General features: G+C 45.1%; 1 protein-coding gene across 1 annotated transcript in view; it reads right to left on the bottom strand.

Annotated features, from left to right (window-relative positions):
• Positions 1-23,762, bottom strand: part of LOC147700347 (NACHT, LRR and PYD domains-containing protein 3-like) — a 484,040-nt gene that overhangs the window by 35,476 nt on the left and 424,802 nt on the right. Inside the window, exon 11 of the mRNA XM_086936309.1 lies at positions 3,577-3,618. Within this exon, the coding sequence (XP_086792435.1) occupies positions 3,577-3,618 (42 nt within the window). The remainder of the gene's footprint in view (positions 1-3,576; positions 3,619-23,762) is intronic.

The following is a 23,762-nucleotide window of genomic DNA, read 5'->3' as shown; positions in this document are numbered from 1 at the left end:
GGTTGGCACTACTGTCCTGGGAATAGAGACTGCAGAGTTTGGCACCTCTTTCCTGGCTGTAGAGACTGCAGGGTTTGGCACCTCTGCCCTGGGTGTAGAGACTGCTGGGTTTGGCACCTCTGTCCTGTGTGTCAAGGCTGCAGGTTTTGGCACTTCTGTGCGGGGTGTAGGGGCTGCAGGGTTTGGCAATTCTGTCCTGGGTGTAGAGACTGCAGGGTTTAGCACCTCTGTCCTGGGTGTATAGACTGTAGGGTTTGGCACCTTTGTCCTGGGTGTCGAGTCTGCAGGGTGTGGCACTTCTGTCCTGGGTGTAGAACCTGCAGGGTTTGGCACCTCTGTCCTGGGTGTAGAGACTGCTGGGTTTAGCACTTCTGTCCTGGGTGTAGAGACTGCAGGGTGTGGCACCTCTGTCCTGGGTGTAGAGCCTGTATGGTTTGGCACCTCTGTCCTGGGTGTAGAGACTGCTGGGTTTGGCACTTCTGTCCTGGGTGTAGAGACTGCAGGGTTTGGCACTTCTTTCCTGGGTGTAGAACAGAGTTCTTCAATCTGTGGGGCGTGACTCTCTCTCAGGGGGGGGGGGGCGCACACTCCACCTTAAGACCTTGCATTTCATTGTTTCCCAATTAATGGGGCATGACATGCCCTTTAGTTATTTTGAAAGAAAGCTAATTCTGAGTCTTCGAGAGCTGAAATGCTTTCAACTGTAGTGGAAGGGAGGGGGCCTCCTCTGCTATGAAACCAAAAGTGAAAGAACAGACTGTTTGTTTGCTTTTGTTTAATAGCAGAGGAGACTCTCGGAATTAACCCTCCCAGGATAGTTAGCTTTTCGAATAAAGGAGGCAAAGTTTCTCTTAAATTACGCATAGCTGCTAAGGTATCAGAGTGCTATGAGTGAAATTCACATAATTTTAGTGTAATTATGAGTCACATTTTAAGGCCAATGAGTGACATTTTCTCATGAGTAAAATCAAGTAATGCAGATGAGAGAAACATTTAAATATTCATAAATTAAACCTATTTGAGCATCGTGAAACAGTGTCATTTTAGAGTAACTGTCGTAATGTGTCATACAATGTACGGCCAGCACTCACTTACTGCAGGCAGTGGCCTGATTGTGTTTTGCCAATGATTTTATTTGAGACGGACACTCAGCTGCAGGTGTCTTAGTGCACTGTACACAGTCTCACTACTTACTTCACCTTTTGAAAAAGCCACCTATCTCTATGCTTTGTGGTGTCTGCCTTCAAGATTTTCTATAAGGCTAGGGGCCAGCATTTTCATCCACTATCCTAAGGCTTTACCGAAAAGAGACACCCGAGGTAGCGGAACAGCTGCACGTAGGGGCTCAGCACCTCAACTCGGCGCACATTAACCTCTGTGTTCCATTGGCTACAAAGCGATGGAAATTCGAACCCCCACTAAGAGAACAAGTCCTAAAAAAAACAAGTGGAGCTGACTAATGAGCATAAGCAATGTGCATTGTTGTCACATGACATCACAGGAAAATATGTCTCCACCCTGTGAGATCCTTCGTTTTAAAATAAATGTGGTAGGATTTCCTTCCTTGCTTGCTATGGCCACCTCCTTTGATAGTTACCCACGTTTTATCAAGACAAAGCCTACGGTTGTATTGGTAACGCTCAACAATTTGAAAAGGTGCAACAAGTCTGGGAGTGAGTTGCTCACTTCCATTCACAATGTTCATGAAGAGGTTGGTAGGTATGTGCCTAGCTTTAGGGTAATTACTTAGGAGGTGAATGGGCTGCACCAGATAACACTGTCCCATCATGACTCAACTGCATAAGTAAAACCCTAGTAAATACAATTTGCGCACATTTTATCTGAGACAATTGTGATTTGAACTATATAATAAGCCTCTCTCATTTAATGGAACCCACTCACAAACCTGCACTTTATTAAACACTCTTACTGTGTTTAACATTATTTGCTAGATATGGCCTGGAATATGTGAATGGCGGTCGATTATGTAGTGTACCAGATTCCAGGGATTTCTGTCAGTGGTGGGGGGGCCCGACATTTAAAAAAATTCCGCTGCGGGGCTCAACATAAAAAAGTTTGAAGACCTCTGGTGTAGAGACTGCAGGGTTTGGCACGTCTGTCCTGGGTGTAGAGACTGCAGGGTGTGGCAATTCTGTCCTGGGTGTCGAGACTGCAGGGTTTGGCACTTCTGTCCTGGGTGTAGAGACTGCAGGGTGTGGCACTTCTGTCCTGGGTGTAGAGAGTGCTGGGTTTGGCACTTCTGTCCTGGGTGTAGAGAGTGCTGGGTTTGGCACTTCTGTCCTGAGTGCAGAGACTGCAGGGTTTGGCACCTCTGTCCTGGGTTTAGAGACTGCTGGGTTTGGCCCTTCTGTTCTGTCCTTGGTGTAAATACTGCAGGGTTTGGCACTTTTGTCCTGGGTGTAGAGAGTGCAGGGTTTGGCACTTCTGTCCTGAGTTCAGAAACTGCAGGGTGTGGCACTTGTGTCCTGGGTGTAGAGCCTGCAGGGGTTGGCACCTCTGTCCTGCGTGTAGAGACTGCAGGGTTTGGCACTTCTGTCCTGAGTGTAGAGACTGCAGGGTGTGGCACTTCTGTCCTGGGTGTCGAGACTGCAGGGTTTGGCACTTCTGTCCTGGGTGTAGAGACTGCAGGGCGTGGCACTTCTGTCCTGGGTGTAGAGAGTGCTGGGTTTGGCACTTCTGTCCTGGGTGTAGAGACTGCAGGGTTTGGCACCTCTGTCCTGGGTGAAGAGACTGCTGGGTTTGGCACGTCTGTCCTGGGTGTAGAGACTGCAGGGTTTTCCACTTCTGTCCTGGGTGTAGAGACTGCAGGGTTTGGCACTTCTGCCCTGAGTGTAGAGACTGCAGGGTGTGGCACTTCTGTCCTCGGTGTAGAGGCTGCTGGGTTTGGCACCTCTGTCCTGGGTGTAGAGACTGCAGGGTGTGGCATTTCTGTCCTGGGTGTAGAGACTGCTGGGGTTGGCACTTCTGTCCTGGGTGTAGAGGCTGCTCGGTTAGGCACCTCTGTCTTGGGTGTAGAGACTGCAGGTTGTTACTTCTGTCCTGGGTGTAGAGACTGCTGGAGTTGGCACTTCTGTCCTGGGTGTAGAGGCTGGTTGGTTTGGTACTTCTGCCCTGTCCACAGGAAAGGTCACAGATGCAGAGATATGTGTGGAAGGGTGCGTCTGTGCTGGGAGCAGACATTGGAGTTTGGGTACTGTTTTTGTTGTAGAGTAGTCTCTTTTATGCAAACACCTGTGATTGTGTCCTGCTGCTCTACAATGTTTCAATTGAGGGTGCACTACTTTATCGAGTGTGGCAGATGCTTGGATGGAGTGGAGCTGCTGGATGAATCAAGGTTAGGGGTCACCATCTGCTCCATTCCCATGTGAATTCCACATGTAAACGTACCATTGAAGAGACTGTTCCCAAAACGTTTCTTTAAAATCAACTCTTAAATTTGTGACATCAACATGCCCCACTGAAGAATACCAGACCTCATAGTTTGAGCCATGAAAACATATTTGTGAGTGCTAAAACTTTAATGTAAAAAGACAACAGAAATGAAGTCATACTCACCAGGGGCCGCAAGACTTGTTTTGATGCCATAATCAATATCACCTGAAATTAAAAATGATGAATATGGATTAATGTGACATTTGTAGAAAGTAAAATGTTTATGTGAATCCATCCATTTGAGTGACTTGCCAGTGTGAACACCTCATCCCAGTTTACTTATCACAAAGGGGACATAAATGGCAGGGGAGGATTGTTTGGTTGGTTCTGTACCTTGATTCACAATATGCTTGGTTACCTCCCTGTAATACCAGAACGGAGACATAAACTGGGTAAAAGAGCACTGCCACCATTCTGTAATACCAGACCTGAGATATATACTGGGGAAAAGAACTTTTACATCCTGTAAAATCAGAGATATGTGCTGTGTAAAGAACGTTGCACTTCACATTGGTGAGCGATACACACACTTGATAGGTGAGATTGTATTAATTCCAATCTGCACTTTGATTAAACCTTGTTTTGAAAAAAAATTTAAATAATATTTCTGTTTGCACTTAATACACAGAAAACAATGATCCAGTGGCAGCACAATGAGTTGGTCCTGATGAAAGCCAGGGATAAATAGTCCCGTAGGCTGAAACATGTTGACCGTATAGACAGGCGGTGATATTTGAAACTGCCTGGATGCACTGTTTTTAATGAGGATTATAATCAGATATTTCAATTAAAAAAATTCTCTGCTATAAATCCTTTTTTAATCTCCACTTACAATTTTGCACTGCACTTAAACATTACCATAACAACATCTTTCAGGAGGACCACTTTGATGGGGTCTGTTTGCACCTTATCTATCCCTTTCGTTGAGGTATTTTCTCAATACCCCCTTCATGATATAATCCACAGCTGAACCCTCATTGATCAAGAGGTGAGTGGATGGAAGGCTGGATACCCAGATGATAAGATTGACCAAGGTTGAGATTTTGATGGGAATCCAACTACTCATAAGGGTTGTGTCTCTACCCTATAATTATTTCGAGGGAGATATTAGTTTATGATCATTTCACGCATATAGACTGGTAGTTAGTGAGTAGACCCCCATGTTCTTCTGGTTGTTTATATGTTGAGATTAGGGACTAAACCCGTGGCAGGTCTTTAAATTCCCTAAGACCCCCTCTGTTTGGTATTACTGAGTAATACCTTGTCTGATATATGATTCCTTTTCCTTTTAAGGTGAGCTCATGTAAGATGAAGCAATAATCTAGACGGCTAAATGTATTAGTTGCAGCCGTGTGGTATGAGAATGTCTCTGTCTCTCTCCATATATCCATGAGTTGCATGCCCTGTAGAATACCTTTCAATGTTTCAGTCATGTGTGGTTTGTTGTGCAGATGGGGAGGTTCACAATCCAAATTCCCATCTAGGACACAATTAACATCTCCCAACAGTAGCAGTGCCGCCCCTAGGTACAGCTTTGCTGCCGAAATGACGGAAGGAAAAAGTTAGGACAGTCAACATTGGGAGCATATACATTTATAATACATAGTTCACTCCCCTCCAGAGACCTGTGAAGGATCACATACCCTCCCCTCCGCATCCACCAGATGGTGCAAATGTTGGAAGGGGACCACCGGTGCCACCCAGATAAGTGGCCTCCTGGCAAATCCAGAATACGATGTAGCATTTATTTATTTTATTTGCTTTTATTTGACTTTTATATAGCTCTGGCTAGACCCGGAGGTATCAGAGCGCTTTACATAAGGAACAGCGAGTTACAAAATATTTACATAAGTTACACAGTGATTACATTCTAATAACAAGAGTTACTAACGAATAGCGCATAAGAACACATGATGAAGTCACAGTAACACAGTAGTATGCATTACTAGTTTGTGGCGTAACAGAGAGAGGGAAAGGAAATCAGGGGAGGGGAATGCCAAGGCCGGTAGGAGGGCAAAATTCCATCAGGGGGAACCAATCAGTTAGTTTGAAAGACAGATAAACCAAGAAGAAAAGTGAAAAACAATGTCCGATGTCCATATCTGTCCCCTCCATCTGCGTCTAATGCACAGTATTGAGTCCCCCACACATGCATTACCTGCAGGCATACAATTGACACTTATTATCGTTTCTGGTAAACAAATACCCACCTGCGTTTCTCAAGTGCCGCCAACCCTCGGACATTCCATGTGAGCATTTTCAAAGAATTATAAAACATCTCCATATACCACATTGTTCATCCTCCCCCCTCCCCTTATCAATTTCTCCTCTCAGATTCCACCTAGTGCGTTGGATCATATCTACGCATTTACTATATTGACCAGACACTTTCCTGAAAGACATCCCCATTGCCCCAACATGAAAAACATACTGAACTCCCCCAACCCCGCACCCTGGGCAGCACTGCTGGACCCACCTCCCCCCAATCAAAGAGACTCAGAGCCTGCTGATGCTGCCCTATACCCTCCCCGTCAACCGATTACAAAAAGCTAATAACTATAGCACCACTATATTCATCCCATTCTTGCTGCTTTGAGGCAGGGTGCGAGGACAAGCCTCTAGCTCCTAGCACGTGACTCAGTCCCTAAAGGGTGGGGATGTCACCCGCCAGTGGTGGAAATTTACTAAAAAACAAACTACCCCAGTGTATGCATTCATCCAGTGTGCGATACCATTGCCACTTATCTGAAACACCCCTGTTAGATCACACAGCCCATTTTCAGATCACCGTGTCCTTTGACAGGAGTGAGTCCGGGATTATGTCTTGCAATCTGTCTTCAGAATCAGGAACCAGTTCCATTTGCAAGGTGCTGTCCGAATATACCCAGACTCTGCTTGGACTGCCACTATGTTCCTCATGGGTTTTTCTAGCATGTCGGGAACTGCTCCCAGTGTGGCCCGCTCTCTGCTAGGACCCAATAGATTCCGTCTGTAGCGGCAAACAGGACTCCAACATGCCGACTCATCCAGGCAAGCTGTCACAGACGTCACCGTCTGAAAGTAAAAATACTTTTCCTTTACATTCCACCCGCAACTTGGCTGGGTAAAGCAAACTATATTTCAGTTCGGCGTTTCACTGATGGCCTTTCACCGGCAGGAAGGTTCTTCTTTGTTCTTGTACCTTTTGAGTGTATTCTGGGAAAATTGCAACGGTGTGGCCTTGATATGATTGTAATCCCCTAGACCGGGTAGCCTGGAGGATAATGTCACGGTCTCTGTAATTGAAAAAACAAACTATGATTGCTCTTGGTGGGGCTCCAGAACAGGGCGGTGGAACAAGCGCCCTGTGAGCTCTCTCTATATTGAATAATTTTGACAATCTCTTGGGGGCCAGTTCATTAACAATCCAATTCTCCAGGAAGAGTTCCATTGAAGGGCCCTCTGCCTTCTCGGGAAAGCCTATAAATTGTAAGTTGTTCCTTCACGATCTTCCCTCCGCATCCTTGGCGCGATCTTCCAGGTGGATCACTTTTTTCTGCAGCAGCACAACTGTATCCCTGAAGGAGCGGACCTCTTGCTATGTGGTTTCCACATTTTTTCCACGGTTAACACTCTAGTGGACACTTTATGGAGATCACATCTCGGGAGACTAACATTAATCGCCACCGCCTCAATTCAATGTACCATATCTGCCCTCGAGGAGTGAATTGCCGCCATAATGTCTGCAAGAGAGGGATCTTGGCGACACTGCACATCCTCTCCTTCTTCATCTTGGTGCACATCTGGACCGGCAGAAGCCTGCTGACATGGCTGCGCATAATTAAAAATCTTGTTTGATTGGACTTTGTTGGTTTTGTCTTGCACCATCTTTTATCCGTGTCTGGTCTGGGTCCCACATAAAATGTCACTTGACGCAGCACCAATTCACCAGGAGCTCCCTTCCCGAGTGGCCGTATGCTGTCTCTCGCTCCCTGAAGTGTGCCAAGAAGTCCAAGTCCATCGCCTCTCTGCTTGGCCTATGCACCACTCTCTGCATAGCCCCAGTAACAACAGTTTCTGGCAGGTGCTGTACGGCACTGGGCAACTCCATGCAACTCCAATACCCCTCCGCAGCCGGAACACTCACTGCACACGTTACAGGTACCTCAAAATAAAAGTTCATAAGCACAGTCTCTCTGGGCCCCTGGGATCATCACGATCCAGCCAAATCCACCAGGCGACGCCCAGCCACAGAAGAGCCAAAAGTCCAGTGTTCCGTTTCCACCTCTGGTGCTATTGCCTTGGGGCCCTATTCCTTGGCAGTTCCTCCCATCTGCCACGTAGACTGGGCCAGAAAATCATCCGTTGTCCTTCCTGAGTCTCAGGAAACATAAGTGACTCAGCCCAGTTCCCTCATGAGAGACGCCACGGTCAAGCCAGCATCGTCCCTGGAGCCAAGTCCCAGATTGCTATGCCTCAAGGGTTCTCCCACTCGCTCTCGCTCCTCCAACTGTTGGGGGAGCTGATCCATCACACCCTGCTTCCCCCGTGTGGACTCACTGTGGTTGTGGCATTTTGTTGTATCCCTGCTGTCTTTACTGCGTGGGGGGGCCCTTTCTCGACTTCTAGCCCTCCCCAAACAAACCGGATCTCCTCGTGGGTGGTCGACCGGCCTTCAGTATCGCTCCGATCAGCATTGGAGCAAATCGGGGATTGGGCCCGCCCCTGCGGCTCCCATATGGAGCCCCTCAGGTCTCTCCGCTGCTCTAACAGCCTACGGGTTGCGAGGGGAGACCTCTGCCACATGCAGGAATTGCAATCGCGCCACTAAATCATTGGCCGCCTCCTGGCAAACTGATTCCTCTACTCCACACGATGCACAGCCAAGTTTTGCCAGCAGCTTCCTCAGCAACCCGGTCCGGCACACCTTCTTCCAGCCCTCCGCTCGCCTGCTTCTCAAGATGGCGGCCTTGCGGCTCCTCTGGATTGTGTCTTTCTGAGCCCCGAATCAAGGCAGTAGCGGGTTAGCCAGAGTATCCAGCCGGCTCCGCACACAGGGGGTCTTCTATGCACTAGGCTTCAGGATATTTGCTGGATTAAAGCACCACCAATGGGAGCTCAGACAGACATGTCTAGTCCACCATTCGACCAGGCCACGCCCTATTTGCCAATATCTTTGGCGTCGTTTGACGAATCTTTGCGAAATTTTCAAAACTAATCGGGTGGTCAGGTTAGCTCCTCTGTTGAAAGTTGTGCGATTTGTCAAGCAAGGGCTGAGAAAAAAGTGGGGTCCCAAAACTTGTTTTTTCAATGTAAATTCCATAGGAAACTTTAGACAAGGCTAAAGCCCAAACTGCTGAACGGATTTACACCAAATTTGGCAAAAAAGTAGCTCTTGGCTCAGAAAGCAATCTTTTTGTTAAATGGTGTAAATCCGTTCAGTAGTTCCTGAGAAATTTAAAGAAATTGCATATTGTATATCTAGGAGGCAAAGAATCCGAGAACCCTCGCGATCTCGTGCCTGAGATCTGATTGGCTGCCAACAGTTCCAACCATTAAGTGTTGAACCGAGTCACAAGTGCATACATTAATTAAATGTCCACCACCTCCCTAGGGCTTTAAAACTGATGAGAGGGGGCCGCCCACCCCCTCCAGGAGCCATGAATGGCCCTGGGACCGCCACCCCCCAGGGCGGGCTCTAGCAATGTCCCGGGGTGCCCACTCCGGGGCATTGCAGTTTGATAAGGCATGGTGGGAGCACCACTCCCACCATGCCATAGCCATCTTCTGCTTCGCTCCATGGAGGCGAGAGCAGAAAAGATGCTCTCCCTTCCATGAAGCAGAGCAGAATTGCTTTTGGGCAAAGGGAGCAGCATGTTTGCAGCTCTCTCTGTCCAAAAGAATTGCTGTAGGAGATGGGGAGCCGGCAGGGATCGTGGGGGCATTGGGGCTCCCCCCTGTGTCCAAAGCAAACACAAGGAGATCATGGATGGAGTGCTGAAACTTTTCAGGCACTCACCCCCAGTCACAGATCCTGGTTGAATCCATCATCGTTCTTTAGCTCACTTTGCCACCTCAGTGCAGACCCAGCCATATGCAAATCAGTCTTGACCATGTGCCTCATGTGAACAGTCCAGCCCGAACTGTCAAGCCAGGTCTTCCCTGAACCGGAAACAAGTATCCTAGGACCGGTTTCGGGGCAACACGCCTCTTCAACCAGGTTAGCTTGAATCCAGTGGCAAAGTGAGCAAGAGACACATGTCTTTGCATGCCCTGCCAACTTAGGGCGAACAAAGCAAACACAAGGAGATGATTGAAGGAGTGCTGACACTTTTTAGACACTCACCCCCAGTCACAGACCGCCCGCCATCCCCCAACAAAGAGGCCAAGCCCCGGGAGAAGGGGTTCCGGGGCGAAAAATGGCCCGGGAGAGGGGCCACTCAGCCCCCCTCCTTTTTTAATTATTTTTTTTTTTAAATCATAATGTCTGGCCTGGAGGATCTAGTCCCTGGGGCTCAAAATTAGCCTTGGGAAGGGAATTATAGGCAGGGCAGGCCCCGGGATGGGCTCCCGGGGCAAAACTGGCCAAGGAAAAGAGGGACCACACAGCCCCCCTTCTTTAAAAAAAATGTGCCTGGGTCCCGGGGATGCGGTCCCTGGGGCCATAACCAGCCTGGGGAGGGGGGGCGCATGGTTCCCCTCCCCTTTAAAAAAAAGAATTAAACAAAGGTTTAGCCCTGGGGCATGGGATACCCGGAGCCGGAATCGACCTCAGGAGGGGGTCCGCAAAGCCCCCTCCCTTTTTATTTATTTACTTAAATGGGTCTGGCCTTGGGGGATGGGATCCCCAGGGCCCATAAAGGGGGCCAACAGCCCCTCTTCCCAAAATATGAACAACTCTGCAAATGCTCCTCCAACTAGACACCCCGTTACCTCCAGTAAGCACCACACAGTGGGATTGCTGAGAGTGTTGTGTAGTTTCTAGAACCCTTTATAGGATCTGCGTGTGTAGACAACATAAACTGTGGGCTTGGTATCCAAACGGATTCCAGACACCCCCACTGACTATGTCAGCCTGTATACCAGCTAGCTCACAGTGCCACTAGAAACCCCTCTTACGAAAGAGAGATTAGCTCTTGGCAACAATCCAAACATGATAACTCTTTTCCATCAGGGATCGTAGAAACAATGCTACTTTTCGCTCAGTCAATCGTGCTCAATTTGTCTCGGAGAGAGATACACAGAATAAACGTTGGGGACGTTTTTTTTGAACCAGCATCATTCTAGTGTAAAATAGATGTGCAGAAACAATCATTAGACAGTAACAGAAATAGATGATTATAAGCATTAACAGAGTAAAAGGATGGTAGATTTCTACCATAGTGCTTAAATGATAAATACAGGCAAGTACGCGAGAGGGGTGGCAGTGTGGGTAGCCTCACAAGTCCTGTTCCAAATGCATAGCTATACAGCAGATATAGAGGGAATGTATGTAGTGATACATGGTGCACAGAATGGGGAGGAGGTATGCTTGGTCAATGTATACGCTCCAAACGTGGACCATGGTGACTGCTAACTTGAACTAGAAAAACTACTTATACCATACATAGGCATGCCACTGATATGAGCGGGGGTTTAAATTGCGTACTACACACTAAACCCAATATGATCACTGCTCTGAGGGACGTGAGGTAATATATGCACTACACAGATATCTGGCGCGAAACGCACCCCGGTATACAAGAGTGCACGTGCTATTCACCAGTTTGGGCTGTGTCCAGTAGACGTGAGCACTTTCTCCTCTCAGAGGAAGCTTTGGCAGTAGTAACGAACACACACATACATAACCGCATACGTAACCATGCCCCAGTGATGCTAGAATGTGGACTGGGTTGTAGCAGGTTGAGGCTCCCTCTATGGCGCCTCAGACTGGAAGCTCTTCAGGATACGCTGTTCTGTGAGGATGTTAGAGAAACCCTCACAGGATTCTGCAACACAAACTGGGCTACCAACAGGGGAGTAGAGTGGGAAGCCTTCAATGTAGTGACCCAGGGAGAATACCTGTCTAAAGTTGTGGGAATGAGAAAGCAGTTGGAGCGGGAACTAGATGAGGCAGAGGCAGGGGCTTACTAAATTGCAACATAGGGGGCAAGTGCCGCAACAGGTTAGCGACAGGTTAGCAAGACCTGTGACAGATTGGACTGTCTCACCAGACGGGAATACAGCCAATTGCTACTCAGAGAAGGGGACAAATCGGGAAGACTATTGTCGTGGGTGCTGAAGCGCGAGCACCTTCTCCCTCTCATACTAGCCCTCATACGCCCAGATGGAACCGTCGTAACCACACAATGGGGGATTAATGTACTAATGCATGACCATTTAGCTGCAATATATTAAGAAGACCCTGGGGTAGCATGCATGGTGAATCCAGGGTTTCTGAATGATATACCTGTCCACCAGCTCACAGAGGAACAGGCACAGAGATCCAACTTGATGAACTCCGTGAGGTGGTGGAGGGTTTGGCAGATGCTAGGCCCCTAACCCGGATGGCCTCCTGGTGGAAGCGATTGCAGTACTCCTAAAAGTGTTGTGTGTATTTGGACTGGCTTCGGGGTTACATATTAATAACCGAAAATCGGTTATCTTCCCACTGGCGGCCCTGGCTCGTGGTGAGGTACAGCACCTCCATAAGGTTTAGTTCAGCTGGGAGTTGGACCACTTTAGGTATTTGGGCATACATCGCCCAGATGCTCAGTACGCACTGAACATGGGAGCTGTCATCACAGTATTGAGAGAGTCTATCTAGGTCTGGAATAGACTCTCCCTCTCAGTTACTGTACGGGTGTCCCTGGCGGGAATGATCATGCTTCCCCGGTGCCTATATGCACTTCAAAACATGTTCAGCGACATCCTGAAGTCTACTTTCGATGTGTTAAACAGCTTGCTGGTCTCGTTATTGTGGGCAAGGAGGATGCATTAGAGTAAAATTAGACATACTCAAGTGGGATCTGGAGTTTACTATTTTGCGGGGTTGCTGCAATACATGCGCTGACAGCAACAACATGGAAAAAGCATTATTGGCCGACTGGGGTAGCATAGGGGATCTGCCACGATATCGATGATGGTCTCGGGAGTCCCCGGAGAATGCCCACACATAGTCCGGCAAGTGTTGAGGGACTGGGAACAAGCTGTCATCCGGGTTGTCTGTAGGGAACCATACACTAACTCACTTCCATTACAATGGCTGTAGAGGTTTCGCCAGATCAAGTCAGTCATGGATATGACCATATGGTACAAAAAGGGATACCCGACAGCTGGGGACTTGTATGCGAACAGGAAATGTTTGTCCTTTGAGGAGGCGAGGGGCTGGTTCCAGGTCCCAGGTCCCGGGTTGCCATTTCCTACAATAGGCAAAAATCTCAAGCACGGACTGTGAGATATGGACCTCATACCTGGACAAGTAGACAAAGTCCCACATGCTAGCACTACTGCTCAACCCGGGGTCCACCAGAGGGATAATCTCAGTATTCATAAAGCGCTGAAAGAGGACCGCACTGTCAAAACCTCTAAGACCACAGATAGATGGGCAGCGGATTTACCTGCCCAACTCACGGAGGGTGAGTGGAAAAAAACATTTGCCCAGATATGATAGGTAGCTAGCAATGCTAGGTTCAAACTCACATAGTTCTACTACCTACACCGCACCTACCTGACACCTATTTATTTATTTATTTATTTATTTGCTTGTAAAGCGCCTGAGTCAATTCCCGAAGGGATATCTCTGCGCTGTTGCCAGCAGTTTTAGGGCAGCTCACTACAGGGGTGAATGCGAGGGGGGGATAGGTATTATGGCCTGGTGAAAAGGTAAGTTTTCAATTTTTTTCTGAACAACATTAAATTGCTAATTTGTTTCAGTTCAGTGGGCAGGGAGTTCCAAAGTAAGGGTCCTTTGTAGGACAGGGCTCGGCCTCCCTGTCTAGCTCTTCTTATTTTTGGAACTTGTAGCAGCAGATGGTTACTAGAGCGGAGTGCGCGTCTAGGGCAGTAAGGTATAAATTTCTCTCGTAAGTATTTGGGGCTGGTACCATACAGGCATCTGTGTATGATGTTACAGATTTTAAAATTGATGCGCTGCTTCACAGGAAGCCAATGGAGTTGGTGCAGTAGGGGGCGGGAGGGCGTTCTGGGGGGGGGCGTTGAGGGCCAGTCTTGCCGCCGTATTTTGGACAACCTGAAGTTTGTCTATTTGTTCTTCATTCGCCGATAGGTAAAGCCCGTTGCAGTAATCCATTCTGCCTATGATTAAAGTTTGGATGAGGGTCTTTCTGTGGTTATCTGGCAGAAAAGGAAAGACACGTCTTAGGAGCCCCACCGCGTGAATGCAGGCACCTGCTACCTGAGTGGTGTGTTCCTTGAGCAGGAGTGCTTGGTCCAACTTAACACCAAGGTTTTTTGCTATGGGCTTGGGGTTGGGGACCGGGCCTAATTCCAGAGGCCACCAATCTGGTGACCAGAGGAGTGTCGCCCCTCCAAACAGCATGACCTCTGTTTTGGTCACGTTGCATTGAAGAAAGTTTTTTGCCATCCAGTGTGCTATCGTTCTCATCCCACTGGCAAATGATGAAAGAATTGCCGGTGTGAGAGTTGTGAAGGGAAACAGAAGTTGGGTGTCGTCAGCGTACGACACCGGAATGAATCCAAAGGATCTTATCATATTTGCTAAGGGGGCCACATAAATGTTAAAGAGCGTGGGGCTAAGGCATGAGCCCTGTGGCACACCCTTAGTAAGCACTCTAGATGGAGAGGAGTGAGAGCCTAGTCTGACTCCTTGGGTGCGATCGGAAAGAAAGCTTTTTAGCCATGAGAGAGCCGTGCCTCCTATTTCCACATCACTCAGTCTTTCTAGGAGGAGTTCATGTGATACCGTGTCGAAAGCAGCGGATAAATCTAACAGCACTAGAATCACGGATTCCCCCCTGTCCAGTGACATCCTGATGTTGTCGGTCACGGAAAGAAGGGCTGATTCAGTGCTGTGATTAGGCCTGAAACCAGATTGGGATGGGTCCAGGGCTTCCGCTGCTTCGATATATTTCGACAGGTGTGTATTAACATGCTTCTCTGTAAGTTTACTGAGGGAGGGTAGGAGGGAAATGGGTCTGAGGTTTGAGAGGTCCGACCAGGGTAGCGCGGCGTTTTTCCGAATTGGATTGACTACAGCCTGTTTCCATACTGTAGGTACCTGTCCTTTGCTCAGGGATTGATTTATGATGGCTTGTATGGGTGGACCTAGAATTGAGTTTAAAGGGGCCATCATTTTCGCTGGTAAGAGATCATTAGGAGAACCAGATTTTATGTGGTTAATTAGGGGGGAGAGGTCTGTATTAGACACTGAGGGAAAGGAAAGTAAGGATGGAGGTTTTTTTGGTTGCGGGTCGTGGGGACATAATTTCCACAGTTGGTGCTGGTTGTTTTCAGGATTTTCTCGTAAATCGTGTTGATTTTGCTCTCAAAGAACAGGGAGATCTCGTTACACAGTGGTAGTGAGAAATCATCTGCGCTAATACAAGCTGTGGGTTTCACGAAGGATTCCAGTATTTTGTACAGTTCCTTCGAGGAATTGCCCGCCTCTGACAGTTGCTGTGCCAGACAGTTTTTCCGAGCTTTTCTAATATTTTTGTAGTATTTCGATTGGGCTTCTGAGTGGGCTTTTTTATCCTCTGCTAGGTGAGATTTTCTCCATTTCTTTTCCAGTCGTCTGCACCCTTGCTTCTCAGCTCTTAGTACCTCTGTGTACCATTTCTCCTTTTTATGGGTGGGGAATTGTTTATGGAGTTTTAGTGGAGCTAGTTTGTCTATTGCTTCCAATAAAGAGACATTAAATTTAGCGAGCATGTCATCTACGTTATCTGTGTCTGGGATTGAGGGTATTTTCCAGGTTTCCTGTAGTCCTTCAATAGTTATTTTATGCCATTGGCGTCGCCAAATTGGGGGAAGATTTTTGTTTGTTGTCTTTTTATGTGAAATGGGGAGATTAAATTCTAGCAAATAGTGGTCAGTCCAGCTCAGGTGAGGAGTGGTTTTGCAGGGCAAGATGGGGCTGTTTGAGAACAGTAGGTCTAAAAGGTGTCCCCCTTCATGGGTGGGGTCGGAGTTATGAAGTTGGAGCCCTATTGTGGACATATCTGCAAGCAAAGCTTTGGTTTCTGTAAGTTCCAGATTGTCTGCGTGGATATTGAAATCGCCTAGGAGAACAAAGTTTTCTTTGGCTCTGAGGTAAGGGGCTATTAATTCCATAAGAGAGAGGGAGAATCCTGTACATGATCCAGGTGGGCGGTATATGAGTGCACCTTTCATAGCTATTATGGTAGATAGATTTATGCGGAAGGTAACAATTTCCAGGGTAGGGCTACATTTTTCCTCAAGAATGGTTATTTTCAGATGTTCTTTATAAATAATAGCTAGTCCGCCTCCTATTTTAATAGGTCTGTCCATATGTAGAAACTTATAACCTGGGGGAATAGCTATTGCAATTGCGGGCGTAGTATGGGGCTTCAGCCAGGTTTCTGTGAGAAAACACAGATCTGGTTGATTGGTATGTAGTAGGTCCCAAATCTGGAGCTGGTGTTTGGGCATTGATCGTACATTAAGCAGAATGCATTGTAAACTGCTTACATGTTTCCTTGCCTCAGATGTCTTGAGGTCTTGGCGGGGGAGGGTAGTTGATTGAAAATGACATTTTCTGCAAGAAAAAGGGCCTTCCGGGAGGGGCCAGTTCTCGGTAATGCAGGGAGTGAGTGGGTTTCAGAGATAGCAAATCTCGGGCAGAATACCTGATAGCTTTATGGTGGTTATTATTGTTGGGCATAGCTTCTGGCACCTGGCACCGTTCTGGCGCGGACGGGCGCAGACGGGCAGGTCTTTGGCTTGTCTTCGGCGCCGTCAAGAATAGACCATTTTTAGGTCTCAGTCTGACCCAGCGCATGCGCTGGTCTCGGCCGAGACATTTTTAGGTCTCGGCCTGATCCAGCACATGCGCGGGTCTGGCTGAGACTTTCGTGGGTGCCCTGAGAAATGCTTCTTTCGTTGGCGGTCAGCTCACTATCATGCGCACAAGCGCGCGTGACGTGCACAGCTAATCGCGATCACTTTCACTTTCGCTGCCGCGCGGCCGTGTGCCTTTCACGTCCGCGTGGCAAATGCTTCTTTTATATGTGATTAAGTGCTTATACTCTTTCTTCAATGCCCTGAGGCCTTCCTCAATCATTGCAGAATGTCTTCTTTCTCGCCAAGCGGTTGCTAGTGAGATCTTTAATTCGAGGCATTCATTGTGGAACCACTCGGGTGTGCTTTCGCCCGTACTGCTTCACTGCCCACACTCGGCAGAGTTGTTATCTTGGACCCATTTTCGTGTTAACATAAGTAGATTTGCCAGTCGGGAAATGGCTGTGGGGTTGAATGACTATGTCAGCCTCAGCAGTTCTTCACATTCTCGTGTCGATTCTTAATTTACTCCACAAATGTTGGGCTTCGAGGCAAGAACCCAGCCTGCCACAGAATATTCTTCCTGTTCGGCTTCATAATAATTAATTCTGTATAAAATAAAACGAGCTTTAGAACACCCACGTTATTTTACATCAAACAACCCTCCGTCCTCTAATAGATTAGTCTAATACCTACCTAACACCATTGTGTATATATGTGTTGCCTGCCTCCATTGTTATTGCATTGGCTGAACTATTAGCAACCTCCCTAGGTATTTAATGCTAAGCCAAGTAACTGTCCCCACATAACTCAGAAAGGTGTCTTGCCTAGATTTTGATGCTAGCAATCACTCTCCGTCTACCCACCAAAATCCTGGGACTCTTTATACCTTTTTTCCTCAGTGATTTTCTCTGGAGAGTAGAAGAGTAGAGGGCAACACCTGTGCAGGATTTGATGTCTGCACATGATCAAAGCCTCCGTCAGAGATGTACTCGAATGCATACACACACTAAACAGTTAGTGTCCTTCATTTTGGCATTCAATTAAATCTGGTTTGTATGTTACCTGTATATATTACCGAGAACGTCCTCCCATTTCCTTTCTAGTTTACTTACATAATGCTTCATGCTTGACCGCGCATCCATATGGGTGGCTTGTGAGACTGGTTGTTTATTCTGTTACTCTTCTGCATGTACATTGCAGGGTAACTGTCTGATTGCATATTGTGTTACTTTTGTGCATTTATATTGCAGGGTAACTGATACAGATCGCTTTACTGAATTTTCTTGTTTGTCCTATCCTTGTCATTTGAAATAATATTGTTCATATGAGTTAGAAAAAATATGTTTAAAAAAACCCTCCCATTATGAATTTACAAATTGGCATTGTTATAATTAATAGATTTATTTTGTCGCTAGGCTCTGCACACCCCAACAGACCCAATTAGAGTATTGTATCATTCCATGCAGGTTCCCTCTTGTGGTTATTATAAATTAAATGATATGTGGTTTGAGTCATGACATTCTACATACTGGTATTTTAATCTGTTTTATATGGAAGATCGTGCATTAAATGTGAGTAATTGCATTATAGCAGGTACAGAATCGGCTTAAAATTAGATTCACTTTCATGCTTCTCAACACCACAGAATCTTGCATCCTTAAGAAATGCTATGCAGCCTCTGCAGCATTCATCAAAAGTACAAGTTCTATCTATCGCCATCACTCTATCTATCTATCAATCACCATCACCCTATCTATCTATCGCCCTCACTCTATTGTTCGCACACACTCTATCTATCTATCACCCTCACTCTATCTATCTATCTATCTATCTATCTATCTATCTATCTATCTATCTATCTATCTATCTATCTATCTATCTATCTATCTATCTATCTATCTATCTATCTCCCTCACTCTATCTATCTATCACCCTCACTCTATCTATCTATCTATCTATCTATCTATCTATCTATCTATCTATCTATCTATCTATCTATCTATCTATCTATCTATCTATCTATCTATCTATCTATCTATCTATCTATCTCCCTCACTCTATCTATCTATCACCCTCACTCTATCTATCTATCTATCTATCTATCTATCTATCTATCTATCTATCTATCTATCTATCTATCTATCTATCTATCTATCTATCTATCTATCTATCTATCTATCTATCTATCTATCTATCTCCCTCACTCTATCTATCTATCACCCTCACTCTATCTATCTATCTATCTATCTATCTATCTATCTATCTATCTATCTATCTATCTATCTATCTATCTATCTATCTATCTATCTATCTATCTATCTCCCTCACTCTGTCTGTCTATCTATCTATCGCCCTCACTCTATCTGTCTATCGCCCTCACTCTATCTGTCTATCGCCCTCACTCTACCTGTCTATCTTTTGCACTCTATCTATCGATCGCCCTCACTCTATCTATCGCCATCACTCTATCTATCTATCAATCGCCATCACCCAATCTATCTATCGCCCTCACTCTATATATCTATCAATCGCCCTCACTCTATATATCTATCTATCGCCCTCACTCTATTGTTCGCCCTCACTCTATCTATCTATCGCCCTCACTCTATTGTTCGCCCTCACTCTATCTATCTATCACCCTCACTCTATCTATCTATCTATCTATCTATCTATCTATCTATCTATCTATCTATCTATCTATCTATCTATCTATCTATCTATCTATCTATCTATCTATCTATCTATCTATCTATCTAGCTATCTATCTATCTATCTATCTCCCTCACTCTATCTGTCTATCGCCATCTATCTATCTATCTATCTATCTATCTATCTATCTATCTATCTATCTATCTATCTATCTATCTATCTATCTATCTATCTATCTATCTATCTCCCTCACTCTATCTATAGCCCTCACTCTATCTATCTATCTATCTATCTATCTATCTATCTATCTATCTATCTATCTATCTATCTATCTATCTATCTATCTATCTATCACCCTCACTCTACCTATCTATCTATCTATCTATCTATCTATCTATCTATCTATCTATCTATCTATCTATCTATCTATCTATCTCCCTCACTCTACCTATCTATCGCCCTCACTCTAACTATCTATCGCCCTCACTCTATCTATCTATCTATCTATCTATCTATCTATCTATCTATCTATCTATCTATCTATCTATCTATCTATCTATCTATCTATCTATCTATCTATCTATCTATCTATCTATCTATCTATCTATCTATCTATCTATCTGTCTATCTGTCTATCTGTCTATCTGTCTATCTTTCTGTCTATCTGTCTATCTATCTATCTATCTATCTATCTATCTATCTATCTCCCTCCCTCTATCTATCAATCGCCCTCACTCTATCTATCTATGGCCCTCACTCTATCTATCTGTCTATCTATCTATCTATCGCCATCACTCTACCTATCTATCGCCCTCACTCTATCTATCGCCCTCACTCTATCTATCGCCCTCACTCTTTCTATCTATCTATCTATCTATCTATCTATCTATCTATCTATCTATCTATCTATCTATCTATCTATCTATCTATCTATCTCCCTCACTCTATCTATCAATCACCCTCACTCTATCTATCTATGGCCCTCACTCTATCTATCTGTCTATCTATCTATCGCCCTCACTCTATCTGTCTATCTTTTGCACTCACTCTATCTATCGCCATCACTCTATCTATTGATCGCCCTCACTCTATCTGTCTGTCTGTCTGTCTGTCTATCTGTCTGTCTGTCTGTCTGTCTATCTATCTATCTATCTATCTATCTATCTATCTATCTATCTATCTATCTATCTATCTATCTATCTATCTATCTATCTGTCTGTCTGTCTGTCTGTCTGTCTGTCTATCTATCTATCTATCTATCTATCTATCTATCTATCTATCTATCGCCCTCACTCTATCTATCTATCGCCCTCCCTCTATGTATCTAACGCCCTCCCTCTATCTATCGCACTCACTCACTCTATCTATCTATTGCATCACCACAGCATCACTTTGCAACATTTGCTTCCCTGGGCCTAGTCCTTGCCAAAGAGCGCCTAGGTATTCATTGGACGCACAACATCCCCCCAAGGGAGAGATGGAAGGCAGACATGCAAGAGGGGGGTGGCTGAGGAGTGCTGTTTACGCACAGTGTGAACTGAAAAGAATGCAGTGGGTGAGTTAGAAGACTGGGGGCACATACTAGAAGAACTGCAGTCACTGGGAGACCACGACAAGAGGGGCGGGGCGCAACACAGCAGTCTACCCATGATAGCATGCCCTAAACCATCTGATATGGAATCGAATTGTATATTTGTAAAACTTATGAGAGCAGTGGAAATGATAATGACATATATGATGTGATCACACTTTTAGCCTTATGTAACAAAAACGTTCTTATCTATTATATGTAAAAACTATTTTAACATTAGCGATTTTAACAATAATGCTAAATTTGATTTCTTTCATGATATTTGTATTCCTTTTAACAATGTAAGATTTTAAGTAATCAACAATAAACTAATTCCTTCCTTACACCCAATCCGCCTCACACAGCAACTGCCGACACTCCCGACTCCCCTGCGTAGCGTTGATCCATTTTGGATAGCAGCAAATACTGTCCCCTTATCATTATCTAGATAGCCATTGAGGACTGCTTTCGCACTGCCTGCTCTCAATGATCTTTAACAAGTTAGCTGTGAGTTGGGTTCCGTCACTAGTTGCCGCCATGATGCCATGATGTACCTGTTTTTGTTTCTGTTTTGTTCAAAATGTCTTCTCTGCTATTAACAAATATTGTTGCTTCTAATTCCACCAGGCACTTGAAAAATGCCAAAGATGTAACTTGCAAACTAGCCCCATGGGCAATATGTAACGCCCTTCTGACTGTTATGTACGGTAAAGGTCATGCAGAGTTACAATAAAAATAAGTTATGAATAAAAAAAACAGCCTATGCTCTTTGCTGCCATCAAACAACTGAAGGGGTCTCCTGTCTGAACTCAATTGATTGGCTGGTAGGGATACATTGAACGAGGTCTTGCCATGAAATTAGATCTATGACTGTAAAACTGCCAGACCCTAGTCTTGTTATCCAATCTAATAGTGAGATAGAGGGTGATGGTAATGTGCCCTTGTTGAGATCTGCCCAGAAGGATGGCTTTTCACTTATTTCCTGGAATTTGCCTGGGGTTAAATCTAACCTTAATGAGCAAGATTGGACATCATTTTTAGGGAACTATGATGTTTGTTTATTTCAGGAAACTTGGGTGACAGATAAGGTTTACATTAAGGGTTTTGTTATCTATAGTGTGAAAAAAGACACTGCCAAGAAATTTGGGGAGGGCGATTGCAGTGCTGACAATCCTGGTAAAAAATGATATTGAATTATTGAATATCGATTTCCCTGATTTGATGGGCTTAAAGCCTGAGTTTCTGTCAGGTCTGACTTTGGTGATACTGAATGTTTATGATAGAACTATGCCTGCTGGTAGTGATTCTCAGGTTCTATCTAAACTGGATGGCCTGATTGATATGTATCAACAGGAAGATAAAATTATTGTAGGGGGGATTTTAATTCTTCTTTTGAGTTTTCCCCACTCATTAGTATGGCAACGGGGAAGTAGGATGAACAGTGAGGCATTCCCAGTCTCGCTGAAAATCCACAACACCAGTATATAATAGTGCCTTACAAATTGCATCTATAGTGGTCGGATGGAGTGTCCGGGCATGCAATAGGAGAACTCGACGTGATCTAGACAGAGCAGCCATGTTTAAGAGAGAATGTTTATCTAGTGTCATTGACTGCGCTTTACTTGGTATTAACCATTGACCACAGCTAAAAGTACTCAACTGGTGCTTTTAAAATACACCTACCCTGGTGTACCCAACCTAAGTCTAGTACAAGGGAAGAAGTAAGTGAGGAGTAGTTTAAGTTTAGTATTTCTCTGCCAAGGATCTATCCAAGAATTCTCTAAGGGTCTAATCAGCTCCGTACCTTGGTTTAGAATGAAGGAGGTCTTGTATCCCTCTCTCAGGACTCGATTTCCCAGCAACCCGCAAGGGTAGCCTGGAAACACTTTAGCTGGATTTCTCGGCAGGAGAAAAGACAGCATCTCCCAGTGCGTCAGCTGGAGGGTCGGCTTCCTTCGGCACTTGCTGCTGCATGGCGTCGGGCAAGTAGTTAGTCGATCTGCTCAAAACCACTGTGCGTTTGTCTGGGCAAATCTAGGCATATTTATACTTTAAAGGTGCCGAGTTTGACGTGTGATCGGACTTAATAACGTCATCAAAGACTCAGTTCTCCGAAAATTCCATGATTTCCTAGATAAATTAGTATTCAGGCAGGGGGATGTCCCTAGCTGCTGAAGGCGGGTTTTTCTAAGAAATCGTTGTTGATTCTTGGAACTTAGTGGAAGTAGCCATGCCGTATTTGGGCTGCATAGGCTCAGTCTAAATATGGTAATGATTTCTATGCATATATAAGGATTGGATAATGTATGCCTATATAAGGGCATGAATCGGGAAAAGTTACACTGGGTCCTAGATTCATTTACAACACCCACTCCACGATGTTAAGTTCAATAAACTAAATGTATAAGCACTGAACATATCTAAGGCATGTGTTTACAATCCCTCCCCAAAATACATGAAATGCACTTGAAATGGTTGTACACGAAAATTTGAGCATTTCTACTGTACGTATTTAAGGAAAATGATGTCATTCTAAGCATGAAATATCACATCTGAAATGCAAACTGAATGAACCTTGCAATTACATTTATGAAAAATGGCTCTTAAATACAGAAAAAAGGTCGAGACCATTTCATAATATAACATAGCATGTCAATATTTATAGTATTGAGGACAAGGCCAAATGTTTCCTCTAGGAAGTGTTCAAAAAGAATTTCTTGTTCTCTAACAATAGTTCTACTTTAAGCAGATAAATCTGTGCCAAAAGTTCAATGTTTTGGGGGAGAAAGAAAATGCAATCGTTTGAGAAAATTAGAGTTCCAAAGTTAGAAGTTTTTGTTTTGAAAACATGAAAGCCGAATTTTAGATTTCAGGGAACACTGTGTGCATGAATCAAGAGTTATTCTCGGTGTCAGGAGAAAACATCAGATCGTCTAGGCTGGCAAAGAAATCGTCTACCACAGTTGGTGAAAGTGGAACTATTTCATCAAGTAGATCAAATGTGCACAAATGAGAAGTATTGCCGTCAGCACCAAGTGCAGCATTAGCAATGTTCATATCAGATGGTACCTGTGTGCCTGTTGATCCTCGTATCTCACTCTCAGTTAGACTTACTTGTAAGACCTCA

Source organism: Lissotriton vulgaris, chromosome 8, assembly GCF_964263255.1.
Source record: "Lissotriton vulgaris chromosome 8, aLisVul1.2, whole genome shotgun sequence".
Taxonomy (NCBI): domain Eukaryota; kingdom Metazoa; phylum Chordata; class Amphibia; order Caudata; family Salamandridae; genus Lissotriton; species Lissotriton vulgaris.
Note: the sequence above shows the minus strand (reverse complement) of the source record. Positions and strands in the feature narration are given on the sequence as shown.